The 20,939-nt window shown below is 43.9% G+C and overlaps 1 protein-coding gene across 3 annotated transcripts in view; it reads left to right on the top strand.

The window, feature by feature from the left end:
- The window catches only part of TRAPPC8 (trafficking protein particle complex subunit 8), a 1,010,076-nt gene that overhangs the window by 81,925 nt on the left and 907,212 nt on the right, over positions 1–20,939 (top strand). For all 3 annotated transcript variants that reach the window (XM_069220084.1, XM_069220082.1, XM_069220083.1), the window contains one exon: positions 6,882–6,971. In XM_069220084.1, the coding sequence (XP_069076185.1) occupies positions 6,882–6,971 (90 nt within the window). The remainder of the gene's footprint in view (positions 1–6,881; positions 6,972–20,939) is intronic.

Here is a 20,939-nt window from a genome sequence, read left to right as displayed (position 1 = left end):
AAAACGCCAGGATGCAAAAAACTAGGTAGTTTGCCTGTTTCATTGATCTCAAATCGGCATTCGATAGAGTGTCATGCCAGGGAAAATACTCAATGCAATCATTGGACTATATAATGACACGTGGGCCCTTTTGAAAATTTGAGACAATAGCAGAAAGATCTCAAAAATTTGTAACAGATATGCCCTGAAACAAGGGTGTGTCCTGGTGCTGTGCCTATTTAATTTATACCTAGCCGATTTGAATATCTAATTGACAGAAGTAGACTGCCACCCTCCCACCTTGGCAAATAAAAAGATAGTGTGCCTGCAATATGCAGACAACATAGTCATACTAAGTCGAACTCCAATCGGCCTGCAAAGACTAAACAGAGCCCTCGCAAGTTATATTGAGCAGCAAGGACTAGAGTTGAACTTGCGGAAAACAAAAGTAGTGTGGCTAGTGGACTTCAAATACAAAGCACACAGGTGGTTCATAAAAGGCCAGCAAGTTGAGTCTGCCCATTCATACAAATATCTGGGAGTCATTGTGGGCCTTCAACTGTTTGTCAACCACCACACTTCTTTATTTGTGAAAGCTCACTCTCTAATGTTTGCCTTCAAGCTTTTGAAAACGAAACTGTGGGGTTCAGCTTGTAGTCTATTAAATGTGATGGCGGCCCAGTTCCTACGTTATTTGACATATGGTCTTGAACTATGGCATCGCAAGGAAACCGCCACTTCAAATCAGCTTCAAACAAAGGCTTACAAAGCATTTATTTTGCCTCCCAAAGGATCCTCCCCTCCACAGGTACATTTGGAATTTGTCCTTCAACACCAGAAATTCCAACAATTATGCTCCTTTGTGAAACTGTGTTGGCGACTCCGTGCTGCAGAAGGTGGAACCTTGAATAGTTTGTTGCCCCGAGATAAAAGCTCTAATGGAGAAAAAAAACAAGCCAACTCATGGGGCACCTACCTTGAGAAAGCTGTGACAGAACTAGAGCAACAAGACGCATGCGTCAGCAAGATTGGACACGCCGCATTCGCCAAGATTGGCAACCTCTCATCAAAAAAGCTGTCATTCACTTTAGATAGTAACATCCTTGTAAAGCGGTGGCATGCATGGACTGTGCTGAACTTTTATACTAGCTTGAAACCTCAATCATACAGTGTCACACACTTCCATCAAGCCACAAAACAGCGACTTATGTTATTCCAATTTTGGCATCTTTGACGCCAAGGACCTTCTATTATGGAAGGGTGAGATGACAGATCCAAATTGCTGATTATGCTGCTACAAATTTGAATCACTCAGTCACCTAATGTGCACGTGCCCAAGAGTCTTGGATTACAGGAAGCTACTTCTGTCACCAACCTTCTTGGAGTTGAATATACACACTTGTAGGCTGCTATTACCTGGCTGGTCAGCACATCAATCCCACTGGTGTGCAGAGGGGTGAAATATGTCACCACTGTAAATAACCTCCTCCAAAATGCTCCCTCAGTACATCCCTGGTAACACATTCCACAGGCACATGCACAATTAACACAAAGGTGAGCCTAGAAACCAAGGGTCAAGAGCCGTCTACCCACAATATTTGACAACAATCCAGGTCTTAATGTACTCAGTTAATTTTAATTGATAGCCTGTATGATAGTTTCTTAATTTAAACAAATAGGCACCATAAGTTTTAAATGGTGATTGTAATTCGCCAACTCCCCAGCAGAACATGGCTTTCGGAGGTCAAGCCTGTGGAGTTGGCCAGTCCTTTGCTGCACACCGCCAAAGGCGATGTGCCGTGGGTTTTGCTATGAGACCTGACCTCTAGCCAGAATCTGTGGCCAACCACCCATGGCCAGACACCCCCCTTGCTGCTCATGGACGTTGGCTGTGTGCAGTGGAGTTGTTAGCTGCAGGGCTGCACCCAACCACACCACAGGCAGCCAGTTCCCTGAGCCTCCCCACCCCCTACATTTCATTTATACATATTTTTTTTTTGTTTCACTCACTGATACCCCAGTAGTTGGATGGTACAGGTTCTCAAGCTTCACCCTCATGGCGCTACAGCACAGTGAAAACTCCCCCTGGTGAAGATTGCATGGTACAATTGTACCATGGGGCAAAGCGTGAGTGATGGCTTCTGTAGGAGTAAATTGGTAGTACATTGAAGGGCCTCGCTGAGTCTTGCAGGAATACCTCGGTACTCACAGCACCCATTTTTTTCCTTTATAATTTTTGGCACCTGTGGGGCGCAGAGCAATTGATAGAGACCTTGAGTCCTGTTTTGGAAGTTGCAACTTTTTTCTGTGGGTTGCGCCACCCAATAAGACTGATCGGTTCTGCAGTAGCAAAAATAACAATAAAAAAAAACTCACTGGGTCTATCGGAGGACCCTTTTTAAACGCTTTCAGAAGCAACCAGCCAAATGCACCTATTTTTAACCTGTTCATGACGACCCCAAGTCCCTCTTTAAACACAAACGGATTTACAACAAATAATGAAAGATATGCTTTCTGAGTAAATATCTAACTTTGTAAAAACTATTGTGTTATTCTGTGCAGCCAGTTTTATTCTGTACCTGTGACAGAAGGTTCCTACTTCAGTTGATATATGAAGTAATGTTTTGGGATCCCACCCTTTATTTTGGCCCCCACTTGATGGTTCACGCCGAACCTTTCCAGGAAGTAGGTTAGATGGTTGAACATTTTTTGCAGAAAGTTTTTTGTGCAGATTCGTCAAACTGCACTAAATCTATTCACAAACCCTCTTCGTATGAAAACTCTCACCTAACTATAGTTACACAGTGACAACTGCTACTGTGTAATATATATTTATTATTGTGTGTGAAACAGCGGTTGTAATGATCTCTGTGCTGGTATTAATCACTGGCGGGTAGATAGAAGTAAGGGGCCGATGGAGTCCAAAAAGCACATGACTGTTGGTGATTAAATCCCCATCCCAAAAAATTCCATGTCAGCACCAAACCCACGTCTTTGCACTGCAGGCCTCCATAGTGCTGTGCCCCTGTTCTGAGGTTTGGTATCCTTAGAATCTTCTCTAATGGGGACTGTACACCGAGCACTGTTACGTCTCGTTGAGCTTGCCACTGAGTATTTGTCAGAATTAGACTACCTCAGATGCATTTTTTTTGTTGTAATCATAACCCTCTGCTTCAGAGCAGTACAGATGGCACATCCTCTTAAACTGCATATTTTACAGGACACACCCCAAGGCCTAATAATGCTTCCCAGTGTGCTCCTCTTAAAGTATTGTGCCTTCTAACCAGTTTGTACATATTGTAGTTGGAGATGCATGGTTTGAAAGCACATTTACGTCATGAAGGAGTAATCGTAAAGTAACGGTCAGCCTCTGGCTGAATACAAAAAAGCGATTGAGTAAGGCTAAAAACATAAACATGCATTTTTTGCTTCCTTAATCTATAACAAAAAGCAAACCATTACAAGAGATAAAGAGTCATCTTGCCTTTCGAATACAGATTCAGATAGCAGAACCTGGGAAGATTGGCTTTTCAGTGAGACTACGTCCGGCTGTTGTAGAGCAGTTTCTAAACCTGGTAACCTGAACTATGACCGTAAATGTGGAAATACTTTTCAGTTTTTAATATTGTGTTTTGCTTGATGTGAAACAGTTACTTGCATCCTCACCTCTAGAATCGAAACGTCTGCTGCAGCCATTTTGCTGCTTCTTTATTTTCTTACATATGAAAGGGTTAATGACTTCAGGTGGTGATACCTTATATCACTGTATTCAAATGGGTATTCTGTGCTGGGAGTAACTTATTTCTGGGGGTCATGTGTTGGCCTTTTGTGTAGAACCTAACCTTGAAACTATCCATGTTTTTTATGTTATTTGTTTAATGCTACCAATTTCAATGTCTTTTGCCATGTTGTGGGTTCTGCTGTTGACTGAGTGGTCCTTGTACCTGTTTACATAGTAACAAGAATAAATGGTGATGGTCCAACGCTCTACAATGAATGATTTGCATCTTTGTGGTGGGGGCCAGCACTCGGAGCTCCTCCACATCAATACAAATTGGGGTTGTTTTTTACATGTTTTAACTTTACCCACCTAAAGTATCTACCACCCGAATAGGATTGTGAAATACATGCATAAGAGGCATTGAAACGTGCATCTTAAATTGAAAAGGAGACCACAGACTAATATCAAAATAGAAATAGAGAAGGGATTCATATTTCCATCTAACAATTCATATTTAGATTTACTCTTTTTATTGTCCAAGTAGTACTATTGCTTTGCCTTTTTATTTCTCCAGCTAAGAATAAATCAGCCTTTTGTGGAGGTAGCATGTTCCATTTGAAAAAAAGGGAACTGCTCCTTTAGTAGTAACAACAATGGTTCCTCCTTTTTTTGTTATGAAACAATGTACTGAACAGAAGCAGGCAGAGCCCCTCATCAACTACTGGCCCGTCACTTGCCTACCATTCATTGGCAAGATCACTGAAAAAGCAGTCTGTTCTCAACTCCTAACTTCTAACCATCTCCTGCATGTGTACCAGTCTGGATTCTGATCATGCTGGGGCACTGAAACCGCCATCTTAAACATCGTAGATAATGGCATCTGGACCACAGATTAAGATGAACCATGCACCAGATATTGTGAGACTGCTCACTTGTCTTCGACACAGTTAACCATCTCACCCTCGAACGCCCCTTTGAGGCATGAATGGTATTCACTGGCATGGTCCTTCACTGGTTCTCCTATTTTTCCACCCGACACCAGGTTGTTAATGTGGGCACCTCCAGGTCACAAAAGATCCATATCACAATTAGAGTCCCCTAGTGTTCCATACTGTTTCCTATCATCTTCTGACTTTACATGGAGTCACTTGGTGCTCTGTTCACAGATAACAGAATAAGGATTCACTAATATGCAGTTATACACAACTCTACTTGAAGGTTTCCTCTGCTTCAGACATCAGATGCCTTATCCATTGCTTTAAAGTAATCTATACCTGGATGTCCAATGCCTACCTGAAACTCAAATCAATTAGGACAGAATTCAAACTAGATGGCAAGAAAAAAAACAAGATGCAGTACAAACCTGGCTCAATTATGTTAACCTTGACTGTTTCAAACCCAAATCAATTGGATTCCCCCTGGACACTAACCTTTTCCTCAAGGGGCACATTGCCAGAAAAAAAAAAGATGGTGTGGTACCAGCTCCCTTCTGTAAACCATTTCTTCCAGAAAATGACGTTAAAACTGCTGTTCAAGCCCTCATCTTTTCGTATCTAGATGTTGATAATGCCATACTCTGTGGCCTCCCATACTCCACACTGACGGCCTTTATGATCATCCTGTGATCTGCAGCAGGTCTCATCCAGGGCCTGAAGAAATATAATTATGGTACCCCCACCCAAATGGAGCTTCATTGGCTCTGCTTGCCAGCTCCCACCACCTTCAAAACTAGTTATACTATAACTAGTTATACTAGTTAGCATCATTTATAAAGCCATCACAACCATCGTCCACCATCATCCTTCATACAAATTCACCATCTCTGGTGATTCTCAGCACACCTGCAGCCAGGACACCATCATAATGCAGACGAAGTATAAAAAAGAAAAAAACAATTAGCAGGCCTTTTTCAACTATGCACCAAGAATCTGGAACAGCATTCCCGTATCCATCAGGACCGCCCCAATACTGCTCCAATTTGAAAACATTTGAAGGCTCACCTCATTAAAGAACACTACATCTCAATGCACTAACTGTTCGACAAGTCAGCTTTCTCTCTTATTACTTGCCAACTTCAAGCTTGCCTTTCATCATGCACAGCCCTTCGCTGCCTTTTGGCTAGGTTAGCAATATAGGAATGTCTTATACATACAGACCTTCAATATTTTCTGTGCCCTAGATACCACCTTTGTTATTCCGGTCTGGTTTTTTTATAGTAACTTGAATTTGCATAGCAGTTATCTTTAGGCAGATAGGCTTGCTCTGTCAGTTAAAATGTCAGTGATCAGTGCCACCCGATGGTCTTTGGTTTATGAGTTGTGGTTAGCAAAGTTCTGATGGTCATTTGAATATTAACTCTACTAGATTAGACCTATTTGCCTTGGGTGTTCTGCCTTGTACAACGTCATTATCTGGGCAGGTGGTGTGGGGGCACTGGGTGGTATTTGACAGAACAGTAGCAATGTATGTCATGCTTAAATTGGAGGCTTATCTTGACTGTAGAGTTTCTTTGATGACTTGGACACCAGATGCTTTCTACCTGAAGGGCTGTTCTGCTAGGCTTTAAGGGACTTGCCTTCACGCTGAAATGGAGGTGACCAAGTATAATAGCTAATAGTTCATTGAGTACAGCAAGAGGAAGCTCTGGTGTTTATATTGGGGAGCTTGAATCCTCAGCTATGTGCAACAGTCAGTGATCGTAAAACAGATGTCTTTACATTAGTAGTTTCAGTTCATGTATGAAATTAATGAACAGAGACTAATGTTTAATACATCTGTTATAACATAGGGAAGGAAATTCATTGTTATGTGCTGTTATATCTTTTCAGAGCTGTAACTGTCACCATCGTAGTGAAATTCTCTATTAACAATTCATTTTTGTAATATATTCAAAAATAAATTCTGATCTGCGATTGATGTTTAATCTTCTCCCTTTTAAGTTCTGTTTTCTGGTGATCATACATTGGTTGTGGTGCATGTGCATGCTTTAGCAATGTGATTACAAGAAAATCCTGTACATCTATAGTTTGTAGTGGAGAAATTTCAAATGAAATGTTGTTGGTAAGATGCATGAAAATGAAATTTGAATTTGCATTACAAGTCCAATAATATTTCAGTATTTAAATGTGTATTTTGATGGTCATGTATATTTGTAATAACATTTAACATTTTCATGTTTTAGCCACTACTCCTTGGTTTGAGTCCTACAGAGAGAACTTCCTCCAATCAATGCCTGCTTCAGATCATGAGTTTTTAAACCACTTTTTAGCATGTATCCTTTGAAGAATTACATGAGTTATGTAAACCTATCATGATTCTGCAGATATATTTTTGCCTGACTTGATTTGAAGAATTAATATTATTTTTCCCCGTAAAATAGCTGTGTATTGTGGTGTCCGGCACCTTATAGTCTGTTGGCAAATGTTATAATAAATAGAATTCTATGCATGTCAGTACTGGAGATGAGGATTATGCCTATAACGTTCATTGCTTTTAGTCTCAGCAGCCGAAACAGCAATCCTTGAAAAAGTACCACTCCTAGAAGCACCTAGATAAAACAGGATTCTCATTCAGTCACACGATCAGTATACGACTTGAAACCAACAATCACTATTCTCCAATCCACATAAAGTTCCTGTGCTCTCTTGGTAATTCCTTTTTTCTTTGCTTCTTGGTGGCCAGAATAGGTGCCTTTCTTTGTTTAAAGATGTTTACTGACTCTCAACTGAAGTAACCTGTTTACAGCTTTGTGTTGCGTGGCATCCATGCACCCAAAAGATTACAGGGTGATGGTCCACCATCTATGAGGAAAAAGCTGCCCAGGGCCTGGTTTTTGCTCAGCTGACTGATACAGATGAATTTTTCCATGTCAGAACAGATATTTATCTCCATAGGGGGGTAGAAACGCTGTAGAACAAGTGGGACATTTGCACGTCTGTGCTGCAATGCCAAGGTTTCCTCAGCAATGTATTTCTTGTTGCGAAAAATGGTAGACGTCTCAGACAGATCATCAACTTGAGGGAATTCAACTCCTCTTTGATTTACGGCCTCTTCAAGATGAATGACATTCCACTACTCAGTGATCTCAAACAAGAAGGTGCCTGGATGGTGCACTTAGACCTTACAGACACCTACTTAACAGTTCGGATATTCTAATTTCACAGGTTGAATGGCAGAGACAAGTATTTACATTTACCTTGTTACTGCTTATTCTGTCTTTTGTCCCTTGGTATTTCAACAAGCTACTTAGGCCGGTGACAGAGTTTCTCTGTGCCAGCGAGATGTAGTTGATTAACTAGGAGGACAACATGATCCTGTTTGTGCAGGATCCGATTTTCCTAATAGTGAGTCCCTCCAAGATCTGGTGTTCTAATAAATGAAGAGCTGTCTAATTTGACTCCAAAGAGCAGACTGGAATTCCTGGAACTTGTGGTGGTCTTGGAGCTGACTTTCTTTCAGTTACTGCTCACAAGTCCTCATAGACAAGGAACTGTGCAAGGTCCTATGTCAGAAACTCTCTCTTCGTCCCTGTTGGCAAGAGGGGTGCACTGGTTGGCATTACAGATTAATGCATTCTTCTTGGACCAGCTCCCCTGCTGCGTACTATTGAGGCTGCAGATGTTGCACCTCAGGAGGGGCCTTGCTTATTCAGAGCCCCTCTCACAGGAGAAAAGGATGGAGATTTAATGGTGGCTACAACATAAGGCCTGCAATAACAGGGCAGTTTTCATCTTGAGTTGCCATATAGTAATTGTGTAAGGCCCCAGCAAGGCAGACAGGACTGGAGTGTGTTGCAAGATGGTTGTACAGGAGGGAAGTGGTCAGAGAAGGAATTGGATCTCTGCATTCATTTCCTGGAGCTGCCGTCAGGTTTGTTTGCCATCAGTGCATGGTGAAGTAGAAAGTTGACTGTCCCAATATGCCACAAATTTACAATTTGTCCACAGTGAAGTAAATAAGTCACTTGGTGGAGCACAATGTCCAGGCTTCTGGCAGACCTCACAAAAGAGCTGATTTCAGTGATGGCAGAACACCTAGGGATGTGAATGTGGTGATGGATGGACTGGCAGTCTGAATAATTTTGAGATTTCATGGCCTTTGGATTGAATCTTGATTTTTGTTGGCGGCTGGATGCTAAATAGGGGCCTAATTCAGTAGCCTTATTCTCTGCTCAGATAATCCAGTTTTGCAGGTGGAGAGGCAATCTAGAGGCTTTAGCAACAGATACCTTTCTGTAGGATTGGGGTCATCAGGTGCAGTATGCTTTCCCTCTTATCACAACCGGAAAGTAAAGGGAGATTCGAAACATGTATTTGGTAGTAATCAACCCATACTAGCTCCCTACATCTAAAGCCAGTAAACACAAAAAAGTATGGGGTTCACCAATAATATGGAGCTAAAGTCACGATAGATTATCCGCGAGCTCCTAGACCTCGCTGGGTGTCAAAAAGTGGAGTGTGAGTGCTGTGGGATGGTGGTGAGTGAGGGGAGTGGCTATTTCCTTTACGGACTAGGTGGTCTCACACACTATATAGTGTCATGCTTCATCATTTGACCACCTAGCCCCACCCAGGTAGGACAGTGCCACCTGGGCAGGCTCAACCTCACCGTTAAAGGAACGGGAGGGAGTGCGTAAATATATTTTTATCTGGAGTAAGTGGGATCCAGCTAGGCTAAGGGAAGATAAAAACACCTTGGCAGTTACCAGTGTAATCTACACTTTTAATAGTGGTGTCTGCTGGTGTATTAAAAACAAGGATGGGACACCTCGGTGAGAGTAAGGACTTACTGGGTCGCCTATCTTAAAATTGGCCGACATGTTCTTACCCTCTACTATGAGCCAAGGAAGGTCTGGGGGCATTCTTCAGGGCCTAGGCTCCCTAAACATCAGGCAAAGTGCAGATAGACAGTCCACCCTCAATAAGGGGTGGGTGGGGGGGAAGGAATTTTCCTAGGCCCTGAAGAATGCCCCCACTGGATCCCACTAACTCCAGATAAAAATATTTACGCACTACCTCCCGTTCCTTTAACGGTGAGGTTGAGTCCGTCCAGGTGGCACTGTCCTACCTGGGTGGGGCTAGGTGGTCAAATGATGAAGCATGACACTATATAGTGTGTGAGACCACCTAGTCCGTAAAGAAAATGCCCCCTCCCCTTACTCACCACCATCCCACAGCACTCACACTCCACTTTTTGACACCCAGCGAGGTCTAGGAGCTCGCGGATAATCTCTCATGACTTTAGCTCCGTATTATTGGTGAATCCCATACTTTTTTTGTTTACTGGCAGTACGCTTTCCCAACATTTGCTGTGGTCTTGTGAGTGACCGCGCCAATAAGGAAAAAAGTAAGCAAATCTGCTCATGATAATGCCAAATCGGAGATTTCTAGTTTGGTTTCCATTTTTTTTTTTAGTCTTTCCTATGATTATCCGATCTCTCTGCCACTAACTCTTCGGTTTTGATGGACCCAGGGGGAACATTACACCAGTTGTTGGAGGAAGGCACCCTGATATTGATGACATGGAGGATTTCACAGAACACTGCAAGGCCTCAAAGTTTGAGGTGATCTATGTAATTCATTGATGGGATGTGGTAGCTCGGAATTCACAAGCGATATTGGTCAGCCTGGAAGAGATGGGTTATTTGGTGCCTGGGAATGGAATGGGATCCCATGAGAGAGGTGAGACATTTTCAGCTGGGTTTGGCTGGTAAAGGGCTGACAAACAGAGCAATGGTGATATGGGCATGGCACTTACTATGGTGAGCTTGTGGTTTCTCAGGTTGACACGCATCCTGTGTTCTCTATAGTACTTAAGAGAATTCGACATAGAAGATATTACCTAGCTAGATTTAAGAACATTGACATGGAGGCAAGGATTATCACACTGAAAAGATGAGTACTGGGGTAAAGAGAGCAGCGCTTATTCGACCGTCGACCACCCCATTCTGTCACAACCGTCATCCCTAGAAGCTCACACCCCCACATTCCAAATATGCAAACCTACGCACCCCTCCCTCCCTTCCTTCACAACTAAAGCAAATGAGAACATAAATAGCAGAAACAATAAAAAATAAAATAGTGGCTCTGGCAGCAGGGTCAAATGAGGGGCATTCCGTGGAACTAAGAGAGGCATATAATCTTGCTGTATGCAGATGAGGTCTGAATCTACTGTTGAGATACCTGAACCAGAATATGAGACATCAGGAATATCCTGTCTGAATTCCGAGCAGCCTCAGGCCTAGGAGTAAACTGGGCCAAATCCAGATTGTTTCTGCTGCACCCTGATTGTCTGCCACAACACTTGCTGGTAGATTCACATCTTCTTCGCTGGGAGCCCCTTACATTCAACTATCAAGCCATACATATTTACCATGAATGCAAGACCTCCTAGATAGCAATCTCACTAAAGCCATTGCCTCCCTCAGCCCCCAAATGGCATTCTGGAGAGCGTATCCACTCACAGTCCAGAGAAGAGTGTCTATCTAAAATGGTGATGCTCCCCTGCCTACTATATTACTTCCTCAATCTTCCTGTGCACATACCCACAAACACTTTCCACACACTACATGCTACACTAGGGAGTCTCATCTGGAACAAGGGTAAATACCGAGTTCGTTGCTCAAGCTGCAACTACCTGTAGAAAAGGGGGCCAAGGAGCCCTGAACTTTGAACATTATTACTTAGTGGCCCAGCTCCAGTGGCTCGCTCGTTGGTTAGTGGGATATCTGATTGAGGAACTGGGACTACCTTCTCCTTATAACGCACACCTTGTGGTATAGAAGGTTTCCTGCTATGCGCGAGACCCCATTGTGAGTCTAATAACCTGCTTCTTGTGGCACACGTCTGCTTCAGTCGCAGTTTGTGTCTCATGCCACCCACCCCCACCATATTACCCTGAAGTCCGACCTCGTTCTATCACATTATTTCGCAACATGATTGGGAGGGAGGGCCCTGTCAGGAAAGGAGGCTGTTATGACTTATTGTTTCTAACATATATTGTGTCACAATACATATGTGATATGTAGAGTGGGATTACTGCTATTGTACATGTTACATAGATCAGACTATACTAGACATGTATGTGCAACAATAATGAAACTGAATAAAGTAGGTTAAAAAGAAAAGGGTAACATGAGCGTTAACAAAATGTGAAAGTGAATAAGTACATATCACAAACATAATCTCGGAAGGCGAAGAGAAAACCAATTGGTAATATACGCATGTAGGTAGAAAGCAATTCATAACTATTTCATAGCAAATCCTTAAACTTAATAGGGCTAGTTCTAATGCTCTGAGGAAACGTAGCTTGGTGTTGGTCACACTCAACTTTAAAACACTTGTTAGATATGGGGTCTCTAGTTGTCAGTTGGTTTACACTCTAAGTAGGGACCCTCACTCTAGTCAGGATAAGGGAGATACCCGCTCAGATAACCCCTGCTCTCACCCCCTTGGTAGCTTGGCAAGAGCAGTCAGGCTTATCTCAGAAGCAATGTGTAAAGCGTTTGCACATAACACACAGTAACACAGTGAAAACACTATGAAAGTGTGGGGAATCCTACTTCATTTTAATGGGATAACAGGAGTTAGCTTAGCATTTGGCTTGCAGACTCGTGCCCCCGTCACGTAGTGAATTTTAACCTACTTAGCTTGCTCTGTCTTAGCACATTTAATTATTTATTTCTTCTAAAATGGCTGCCTTGTTTAGAGTTAGGCCACTTGTTATGAGTTACATTATCAGTGTCACCGCGCTAAGGCATCAAGAACAAGCGCCAAAGACAAACAAACAGTAGGTGTTCACATTTAAGGATTTTCCCTCTCTATACTTTCGAGGGATTGTTTATATTAATTGCCGTCCCAAGCATGTCTGTTATCTATTGGTTGGGAACACACCTACGTCAGGGGTCCTTGAAGATCTGTATAAATATATTGCACTTTAGACAGATATTCAGAGGGATTCCTACCAGAGGGCATCGCTGATATTGATGCTGCAGTTGTCTTGACGCTGACCCAATCTTCGTGTCCCTATGGAGTCTTAGATAGAGACCTCATTCCAAGGTGACAAGGGTTGGGTGCTCCTTTCATGGACATGACATTGGCAGATTAGGTTTAACAAACCCATCTCTCCTTTAGGTAGGAGGTTAGGTCTTACGCACTAGGGTATTAGGGCATATTGCATTCCGTATGTCTTTTTCATGCATTACAAGATGGTGGGGGTCTTTGTAATAATAACTCTCGTCTTCACAATTCTGTTGCTTGCATTATTCATTATCCTAATCATTGCAGCCCAGGCAACTTATCGCAAACTGCAGTTATGTTGAATAAAAGCTATTGAAACTTTGCTGCATCTTTGTCATTGCCTGCGTTTGTATGAGACATGATACATCTGTGAGAAAGGAGTAATCTCCGTTTAACCACGACACTCCCTGAGGTGTCTTACTCTCGAGTCCATGCGTAAAGGCTGCCACAAATCACCTCTTACTATTGTGTTTCTGGTGAGGTGCTGCTAGTGAGCTGGTAAGGTTGGGACAAAAGTTGCGACTTGTTGTAGGAAAGACGTAGTCACCTACAAGCAAATGTACTGTCATCCTTTAACCAGCAGTCTTGCCGAGAGCAAGAGTCCAAACTACGACAAAAGGACACCAGGCAATATTTATCTATATAAAACCAGACCAAATACGATAAAAATCCAACATACAGTAACAAATATATGAATTCTGCAAAAGTTACTTAAAAAGACAGATCCTTGAAGTCGATAGCTCCACCTGAGGCTATCATGTCGTCGTGATCAATAAAAAAAACAGTTCAGGCCTCCCACGGCGTTGTGGGCCAACTACAGTGTCAGGAAGACCAGCAAACTGTACCTTTGGATTTGCAGGGAGTTGTGATTCTTGCAATGAGATCCATTGAGCAGTGTTGCGGTGTTGGTTCCGGAGTCGGTGCGGGGATCGTAGAGTCCATGATGTCACACGCGTTGCAGATCGAACTCCTGGCTGATGAAGTCAGGAACGCTGGCGTGGATGGCTTCAGGGCTGCGCACGATGCGACGTGCGGTGCCCACATGTGACAGCATCCATCTGCGTCAGTGAGACGAGGGCTGCGGAGTGAAGCTGGGCGGTGCATCGGGCGATGTCACCAGGTCATGGTGCAGGCAGCAGCGTTGTCGTTGCTGAAGCGCTCTCATCGGTAGGCACAAGCCAGTGGGAGGGAATGGTGCTTCGAGACCCTCACGAGCAGTGTCCATAGGCCACGGTGCAGGCAGGGATGCCTGGTGACGACACTGGAGTTGATGTTGCTTGCATCGGTGGAGCGGAGCTGCGGTGTGGGACGGGGCGGTCCTCCGTGTACCTCTTGAACAGTGTCCACAGGCCACGGTGCGGACAGCGTGCCAGTGTCAGCAGGAGCGGTGGCGTTGGGGATGCCCAGGCTGTGGTGTGAGCAGGTGCCGCCAGAGTGCAGGGCCCACTGTTCACAGTGCAAGCAGCAGCTCAGTGAAGTCATCCGATGACGTCGTCTGTGAGACCACTGTCGCAGTGCGAAGCAGGGCAGTGTGTCTCCGTGTGGCGTTGGCCTTTCACGGTGCAGGTTGTTGCCGTCGTTGCGGTGGTCCCAGTGCTGCAGGTCGAGGAAACTGAAGTCTTTGGTGTCCCTGAGACTTCCAACAGGAGGCAAGCTCTACTCCAGGCCCTTGGAGAAATTTCTCAAGCAGGATACACAGCAAAGTTTACCCTTTGCTCTTTTTTAAGGTAGAAACAGCAACTGCAGGCCAACCCAGCAAAGCAACACAGCAAAGGGGCAGTAATCCTCCTCCAGCTCTTCTACTTGGCAGAGGCTCCTATTGATTCCAAAAAGATTATAAAAGTCTGAGGTTTGGGTCCAATACCTATACCCCTTTCTGCCTTTGAAGTTGGCAAACTTCAAAGCAAAGTCTCAAGTGTTTGTAAGATTCTTCCTTGTCCAGGCCAGGCCCCTGCCACACACCTGGGGTTGAGACTCCATTGGGTGAGGGCAGGCATAGTCCTTTTAGGTGTGAGTGACCACTCCTCCCTCCACTCTAGCTCAGATGGCTCATCAGGGTATGCAGGCTATACCCCAGCTCCCTTTGTGTCACGGTCTAGAGGAGAGCTGTAAACAGCTGGGTCAAACTGACCCAGACAGGGAATCCACAAACGGGCAGTCACAAAATGGTTTAAGCAAGAAAATGCCTACTTTCTAAAAGTGGCATTTTCAAACTTCACTAAAAGATGTATTTTTAAATTGTAAGTTCAGAGACCACAAACTCCATATTTCTATCTGCCCTCAATGGGAATCTCTGAATTAAAGGCAGCCCCCATGTTTATCTATGAGAGAGATAGGCCTTGCAACTGTTAGGACATTTAAAACACACCATTACATGTCCTACCTTTTAAATACACTGCGCCCTGCCCATGGGGCTACCTATGGCCTACCTTAGGGATGCCTTACATGTATAAAAAGGGAAGGTTTGCGCCTGGCAAGTCGGTACTCTTGCCAGGTCAAATTGGCAGGTTAAAACTGCACACAGACACTGTAGTGGCAGGTCTGAGCCATGTTTACAGGGCTACTAATGTGGGTGGCACAACCAATGCTGCAGGCCCACTAGTAGTATTTGATTTACAGGCCCTGGGCACCTCCAGAGCACTCTGCTAGAGACCTACCAGTAAATCAAATATGCCAATCTTGGATAAACCAATCACCAATACAATTTACATAGGGAGCACTTGCACTTTAGCACTGATCAGCAGTGGTCAAGTGCACAAGACAATAAATCAGCAAAAACAAAGTCCAGTATACCATAATAACAGGAGGTTAGAAGGCAGAGCAGACATGTCAAAAAGCTGCCATGTCTAACAACAGTCTTCTGTTCCCTCACTCTTTTTTTCACAAACATATGTGGACTTGGAATCAGGCACAAATGAAACAAAGCTCTTGTTCCGCACCCTCCCATCCTTGAACTATTACATGTTCCTTCACTTGAACAGGTTCCTAAAAATGGAAAACTCTTTTCTGAACATGGCCAGGTTTGTTGATCCTAACTCAACGACTCTGCTTAAAAAGCAGTTTGTTGCAGTCTTTCACAGTCATACTATATTTTTTGCTCTTGCTGCCTCGCATCCACAACACTGCCAATCTCCACAACATCAAGTTTTCCGATCCACCCATTCTTTGTTCAGTTTCGTTCCGGCAACCCTGCCCCTTAATAAAGTAAAAGGTGACATACCTGTTCTTGTATGAAGTCTGGTCCTCATGGCCCAAATCATATCCCTTATCACGGACTTACATTCCACACCATTCACTAGCACCAACTGCACCTCTTCCTTAATAATACAATACATTCTTTCCACCAACTCATTGCCATGGGGATGATATGAATATGTTCTGATGTGTTTTATGCCAGCCAGTTTTTAAAAAAAATCTTCCAGTTCTCTTGACGCCAACTGGGTGCCATTGCCGGTCACAAATTCCTCAGTATATCCTTCCCACAGAAAAACGTATTTGAAGTAATCAATGACTGCACCAGGGCCACTTCGTAAAATAGTCATCCATATGCAAGCATATTTTGGTGTGCCTACCAGGACACCAAATGATCCAGATATTGAAAAGCCAGTTTATGCCATGGTGAATAACTGTGGTTACGTGGGTAACAGGACTAGGACCAGTCCTTTGGGTCTTGTCACTCATGACGCATGCACTACACTCGCAGGCAAAACGTTTCAAAATCGTGTGACCAAAAATCCTCATGTATTGTAGGCTTTATGGCACAAATACCAATATAACCCTCATGAATAAAATCTAAAATCTTGTTGTCCATTGCCGATGGAACATCCAACATTCCACACTTACACAAAACACCGTTGACAACCGACAAATTATGAAACTCTTAAAATTTGGAATTATGTTCCCAATAACTTCTTTAGCAGGAGGCCAATGGCTGGCAACAAGTTCCATCACACTTTGTATCTCGTTATCAACTGCTACCTCTTCAATCTTTTTCCCTACACAAAGAGCACATTCATAGCAACATTGATTGAACTTACAACACACACCATATCCAAGTCCTCATCCATTTTCATCTGAGATCCAGACTTACACAACTGTAGTCGTGACAAGCAATCAGCGAAGGCATTCCCGGTACCAGACACATACTCAGATTTGTACTGAAACTCCTGTAGTCCTTTTGCCGTTTGTCAATGTAAGGGATAGCTCTTCTGCCCCCACTTGTGCTAAACAGGTCTGCCATTGGTTTATTGTCCGTTTTTAAAATCTACTGTCTCACATAACATTTTGGAAGTATTGAACCCTCAACCACAAACCAAGGAATAAGTGGTCTCTGCACCTCTCAAAGCCCTTTAATCAAACTCATTGATGTCCTCATCACCATTGGCCCACTTTTGCATAAGTGCGGACCCCAAGGCCCAAATTGCTATCAGTGGAACTTTTGCCATTCGTATTGAGCGATTGAGGGCGTGCACATCAATGTATTGTTTATTTGACTCAAACACCTTGTCACGGTCATCATTCCAAATATACTTTGTGCTCTTCTTAAGCAGGCCCTTTAGGCATGCTGTCTTATTTGCAGTATTTACCACATTTAGCATAATAATCTATTAAGCACTAAAAACATATAAGTTTATCCGTATTGACAGGTTTAGGAGCCTTCTCAATTGCTTCCAGGATTTTGACTTTGGATTTTACCCCATCTTTTGACATGTGATGTCCTAAATAATCTACTGCATCTAGAGAAAACTTGCACTTATCCCTCTTTTAATGTCATCCCACTAGATTTCAGTATGTCCAGAACACAACCTTAAACTTTGGTCTCCTTCGCATTTATCTTTAGCGTATACCAATATGTCATCTTGAAAATAAGTTACTCTAGGTGTATTGCTTAACAATTTGCCCACCAATCTCTGAAAACCGCTGAAACGGTTGCTAATCCAAATGGCATCCGAACATAGCGATACAACCTTTTTGTTGTGACCAAAGACGTGAGATGTTTGTATTTTTGACAAAATTCAAATTGGTGGTAATCTGCTGACATATCCAATGCTGTAAAGAAAAAGAAAAAAAACTGCCCCCTTAATGGTTGCCAACATTTCGTTAATATTGTGCAATAGTTGTTGATCAACCCAGATATTGGGGTTCAGATCTCTTAAATCAACTCATAACCTCAAGGACTTATCGGAGTTGCATGCTACTACTACATAGCAAGCCACTGAACCTTCAATAGGTTCAGTGATGCCCCGGATCACACAGTTTCTTAAGTTCAGACTTTAGCTCATTACATAGCCACGAATGGTACCTTGCGCACAACTACTCGCGGATTGTCTCTCAAAATAATGCAGTGCTTGAAACCCTTCAATTTACCCAAGTTTTCGTTGAAAACATCAGGACACTCTGTTAACCACTCCCACTCACCAATTAGACCAATACACGCACTGCTTGACTCATACATTCTTTTCTTTAAAATAAATATATCATGGTGATTTAGATCCAATGCTTTGTCCAAATCACCCTATCTGATAGAGGCGCTAGCCGCAGATTCCTTACCTTAGCATTCTCTCCAGACTGGATCTGGAAATTTTTCCAGCGGTTCCTCTGCACGTCAGAAGAGGACAGTGTGCGATTCCATTGTGACACTGTCCACAAGATATATTGTAGATGGAGTCCATATAATACCCTCTCTGATGGGCTGATGTCTGTTTCTTGTTGTCCGCGCTTCCAACTTGGATCCGGAGTGGTTCCTCGGGCCGTTTTCGGCCTATGTTTGCAATTTTTTGTCAAAGGAAGTGTGTGCCTTTACCATTTTTTTCATGTGTTCAGGGTTTAAACCTTATGATACCTGTGGCAGGCAGCTGTTGGCCACTGACCTTCATAAGGTTTGTATGTTATGTCCCAGATAGCACCATGACTCAGAGGACTGAGACTCTTGCAGTTACCTTTGTCGGAAGGCGTTGCAGGAATGGCCTGGAAGATCCTAGCGGTGTGTCTGGCAGAGGCTCTGCATTGTTGTTGGTCTCGTTCTAAGTACCAAGTGCAATTGCGGGTCAGATCCAGGAGACGTTCTCGAACTCGCAAGTCTCCATTGGTGTCGGAGAAGTAGACTTATAAATGCAGGCGGTCTGCGTTGCAACATCCACCAACGTCAAGTAAATTTTGTGTTCCCGACGCCCCCTCCCATCCTGCGGCAGTGGAATCTGAGCATGAGTCCACCCCTTCGCTGCCCTGTTTTTCATGGAGCTGTGGCAACTCTGACCCTGATGCAAGGTTATTTTACTCTACTACATAAAATCTTTGGGCCAACCCCTCCCTTTGGTGCGCCTATGAGCCTCAAGGATGTGTCCTGGCTGAATCCACGCCGACAGGTTCCCCCTCAGTGTTAGTTGGGCCCTCTGTATCCAGACTCTGATCCGGGCCATGGCTCAGGGCTTCCACCTGCAGCACCGGACTTCGATCAGCTGATATTCGTGACACCGATCTGTGCAGATCCAGTTATCCTTTCCAACGCTGCAACAATGCCAGACGGCATAGAGTGTGGTGCCAGTAATGCAATCTGGCTCAGAAACCTTTATTCATGCATCTACATGGTCTATAGCTGTTTTCCTACAGGGTAGGGTAGGAGTTGGGATTTACAAACCTTATGGATGACACTATTCAGCCTCTTCTAGAGGGTAGTTGGCTTACGGAGCTGGATGAGGCTAGTGGCCTTGAGTCCTCCCCAGCCTCGGACCTCCTTTCCCACCCAGCCTTGCTACTAAGGTGAGTACCTCCTTTTCAGAGGGGGGCGAAAAGGGCAGCTGTGGTATTAGATTTGCAGCTTCCTTCTGTGGAGATGACCACTGACCCTTTATTATCAGTGCTTCACAGTTTAGAGCCTGTATTTCCATATAGGGTATGCCCTCTATGATATTTTGTTAGGGTCCTGGGCTGCACCTGCTACGAGGGTCTCTGTGGACCGATCCATAGCCAAGAGCCACTGGCCCACCTGCGGGGCCCTGGCTTGTCATTCCCAACACCCAACTCTGAGGAGTTTTGTGGTGCAGGCTGCCATGGCTTCTTAACCCCAGCATCCTCCCTAATGTACCTTCGGACAGAAAGGTGCTTGCAGTATTTCCTCCTCACCCAGCACAGCTCTGCGAACATTGAACCCTGCTTTTATTCTGGGCTGTTTTTCTCATGCTTTGAGTTTCACTGGCGCACCTGTTACCTTTTGCTTCTGGAGGAGTACCAAAGTGAACTTGCCCAGATACTCCAGGATGGGGGTGAGCCGCCTAGGTTTGCCATAAAATGTGGTTTGGATACCACAGAGTTAGTTGGCTAGGCATTGTCATGCCTGGCAATGCAATTCTGGCTTTTCAGAGACTGTCTGCTCCACTCTTGAAGATATTCCCTTCGATGGTGGCCGCCTATTCGGTGCACATGCCGATTCTGCGCTGCTACACTTGAGGGTCAGTCAGAGTGCAAAAGATTCTTAATTATGTATCATCCTATTATAGATTGACCCATTTCATACTCTGGTCCTTCAAGCCTTGTAGAGTCCAAGTTTTGTCTTCTTTTTCGCGTAACTGTTACACCTTCTGGTGGCACCCAAGGTGGTGTTCCTGCCTTCTGCAGCCGTTCAGTTGTTTATTACGACTGTCGTGACTGCTGTTCGCTTTCGCTGTCTGTAGGTTTATTCTTGTGACCCTCAGTGGGTTTGACATCTGTTGGAACAGGCTTTTTCTTTTCCCTGATGATGGGCTTCGTGTCCAGGAGATAGCTACCTGTAAGGTATGTTCCATACTCTGAGCGTAGCATCGTTTTATGTCTTGTGGGCATTATTTGTTAGATTGATTGTACCCTTTGTATCCATTATAAAGGAAATACTGCTTCTAGCTCCCTGGGAGCGTTTATTTATGGCTCTTTGTTTTGCACAGGAGCCTGTTTTTGATGAATCTTTAATTTCTCTTCCTTTTCTACTGTTGTTCTGCCTCTTCTGGGGAACTCATACTTTCACTGTGCAGAACAGTATGACACATGGTAGTGTGATCTGCATCCATGCCATTTTACCTTCTTTTAGCGAGCTCATTCATTGTACTTCAGCGGTATATACACCACCAATGGTGTGGGAGGCTCAAATTCCTCCTAGTGCTCTCTGTATAGTTGGATTTTTACTTTTATCCCTGTCTTCTAGCGGTCTTCTTTGTTGTGAAATCTTGGCTATATTCCTAGTGTCTGTGGGT

This window comes from Pleurodeles waltl, chromosome 2_2 (assembly GCF_031143425.1).
Source record: "Pleurodeles waltl isolate 20211129_DDA chromosome 2_2, aPleWal1.hap1.20221129, whole genome shotgun sequence".
NCBI classification, from domain to species: domain Eukaryota; kingdom Metazoa; phylum Chordata; class Amphibia; order Caudata; family Salamandridae; genus Pleurodeles; species Pleurodeles waltl.
Note: the sequence above shows the minus strand (reverse complement) of the source record. Positions and strands in the feature narration are given on the sequence as shown.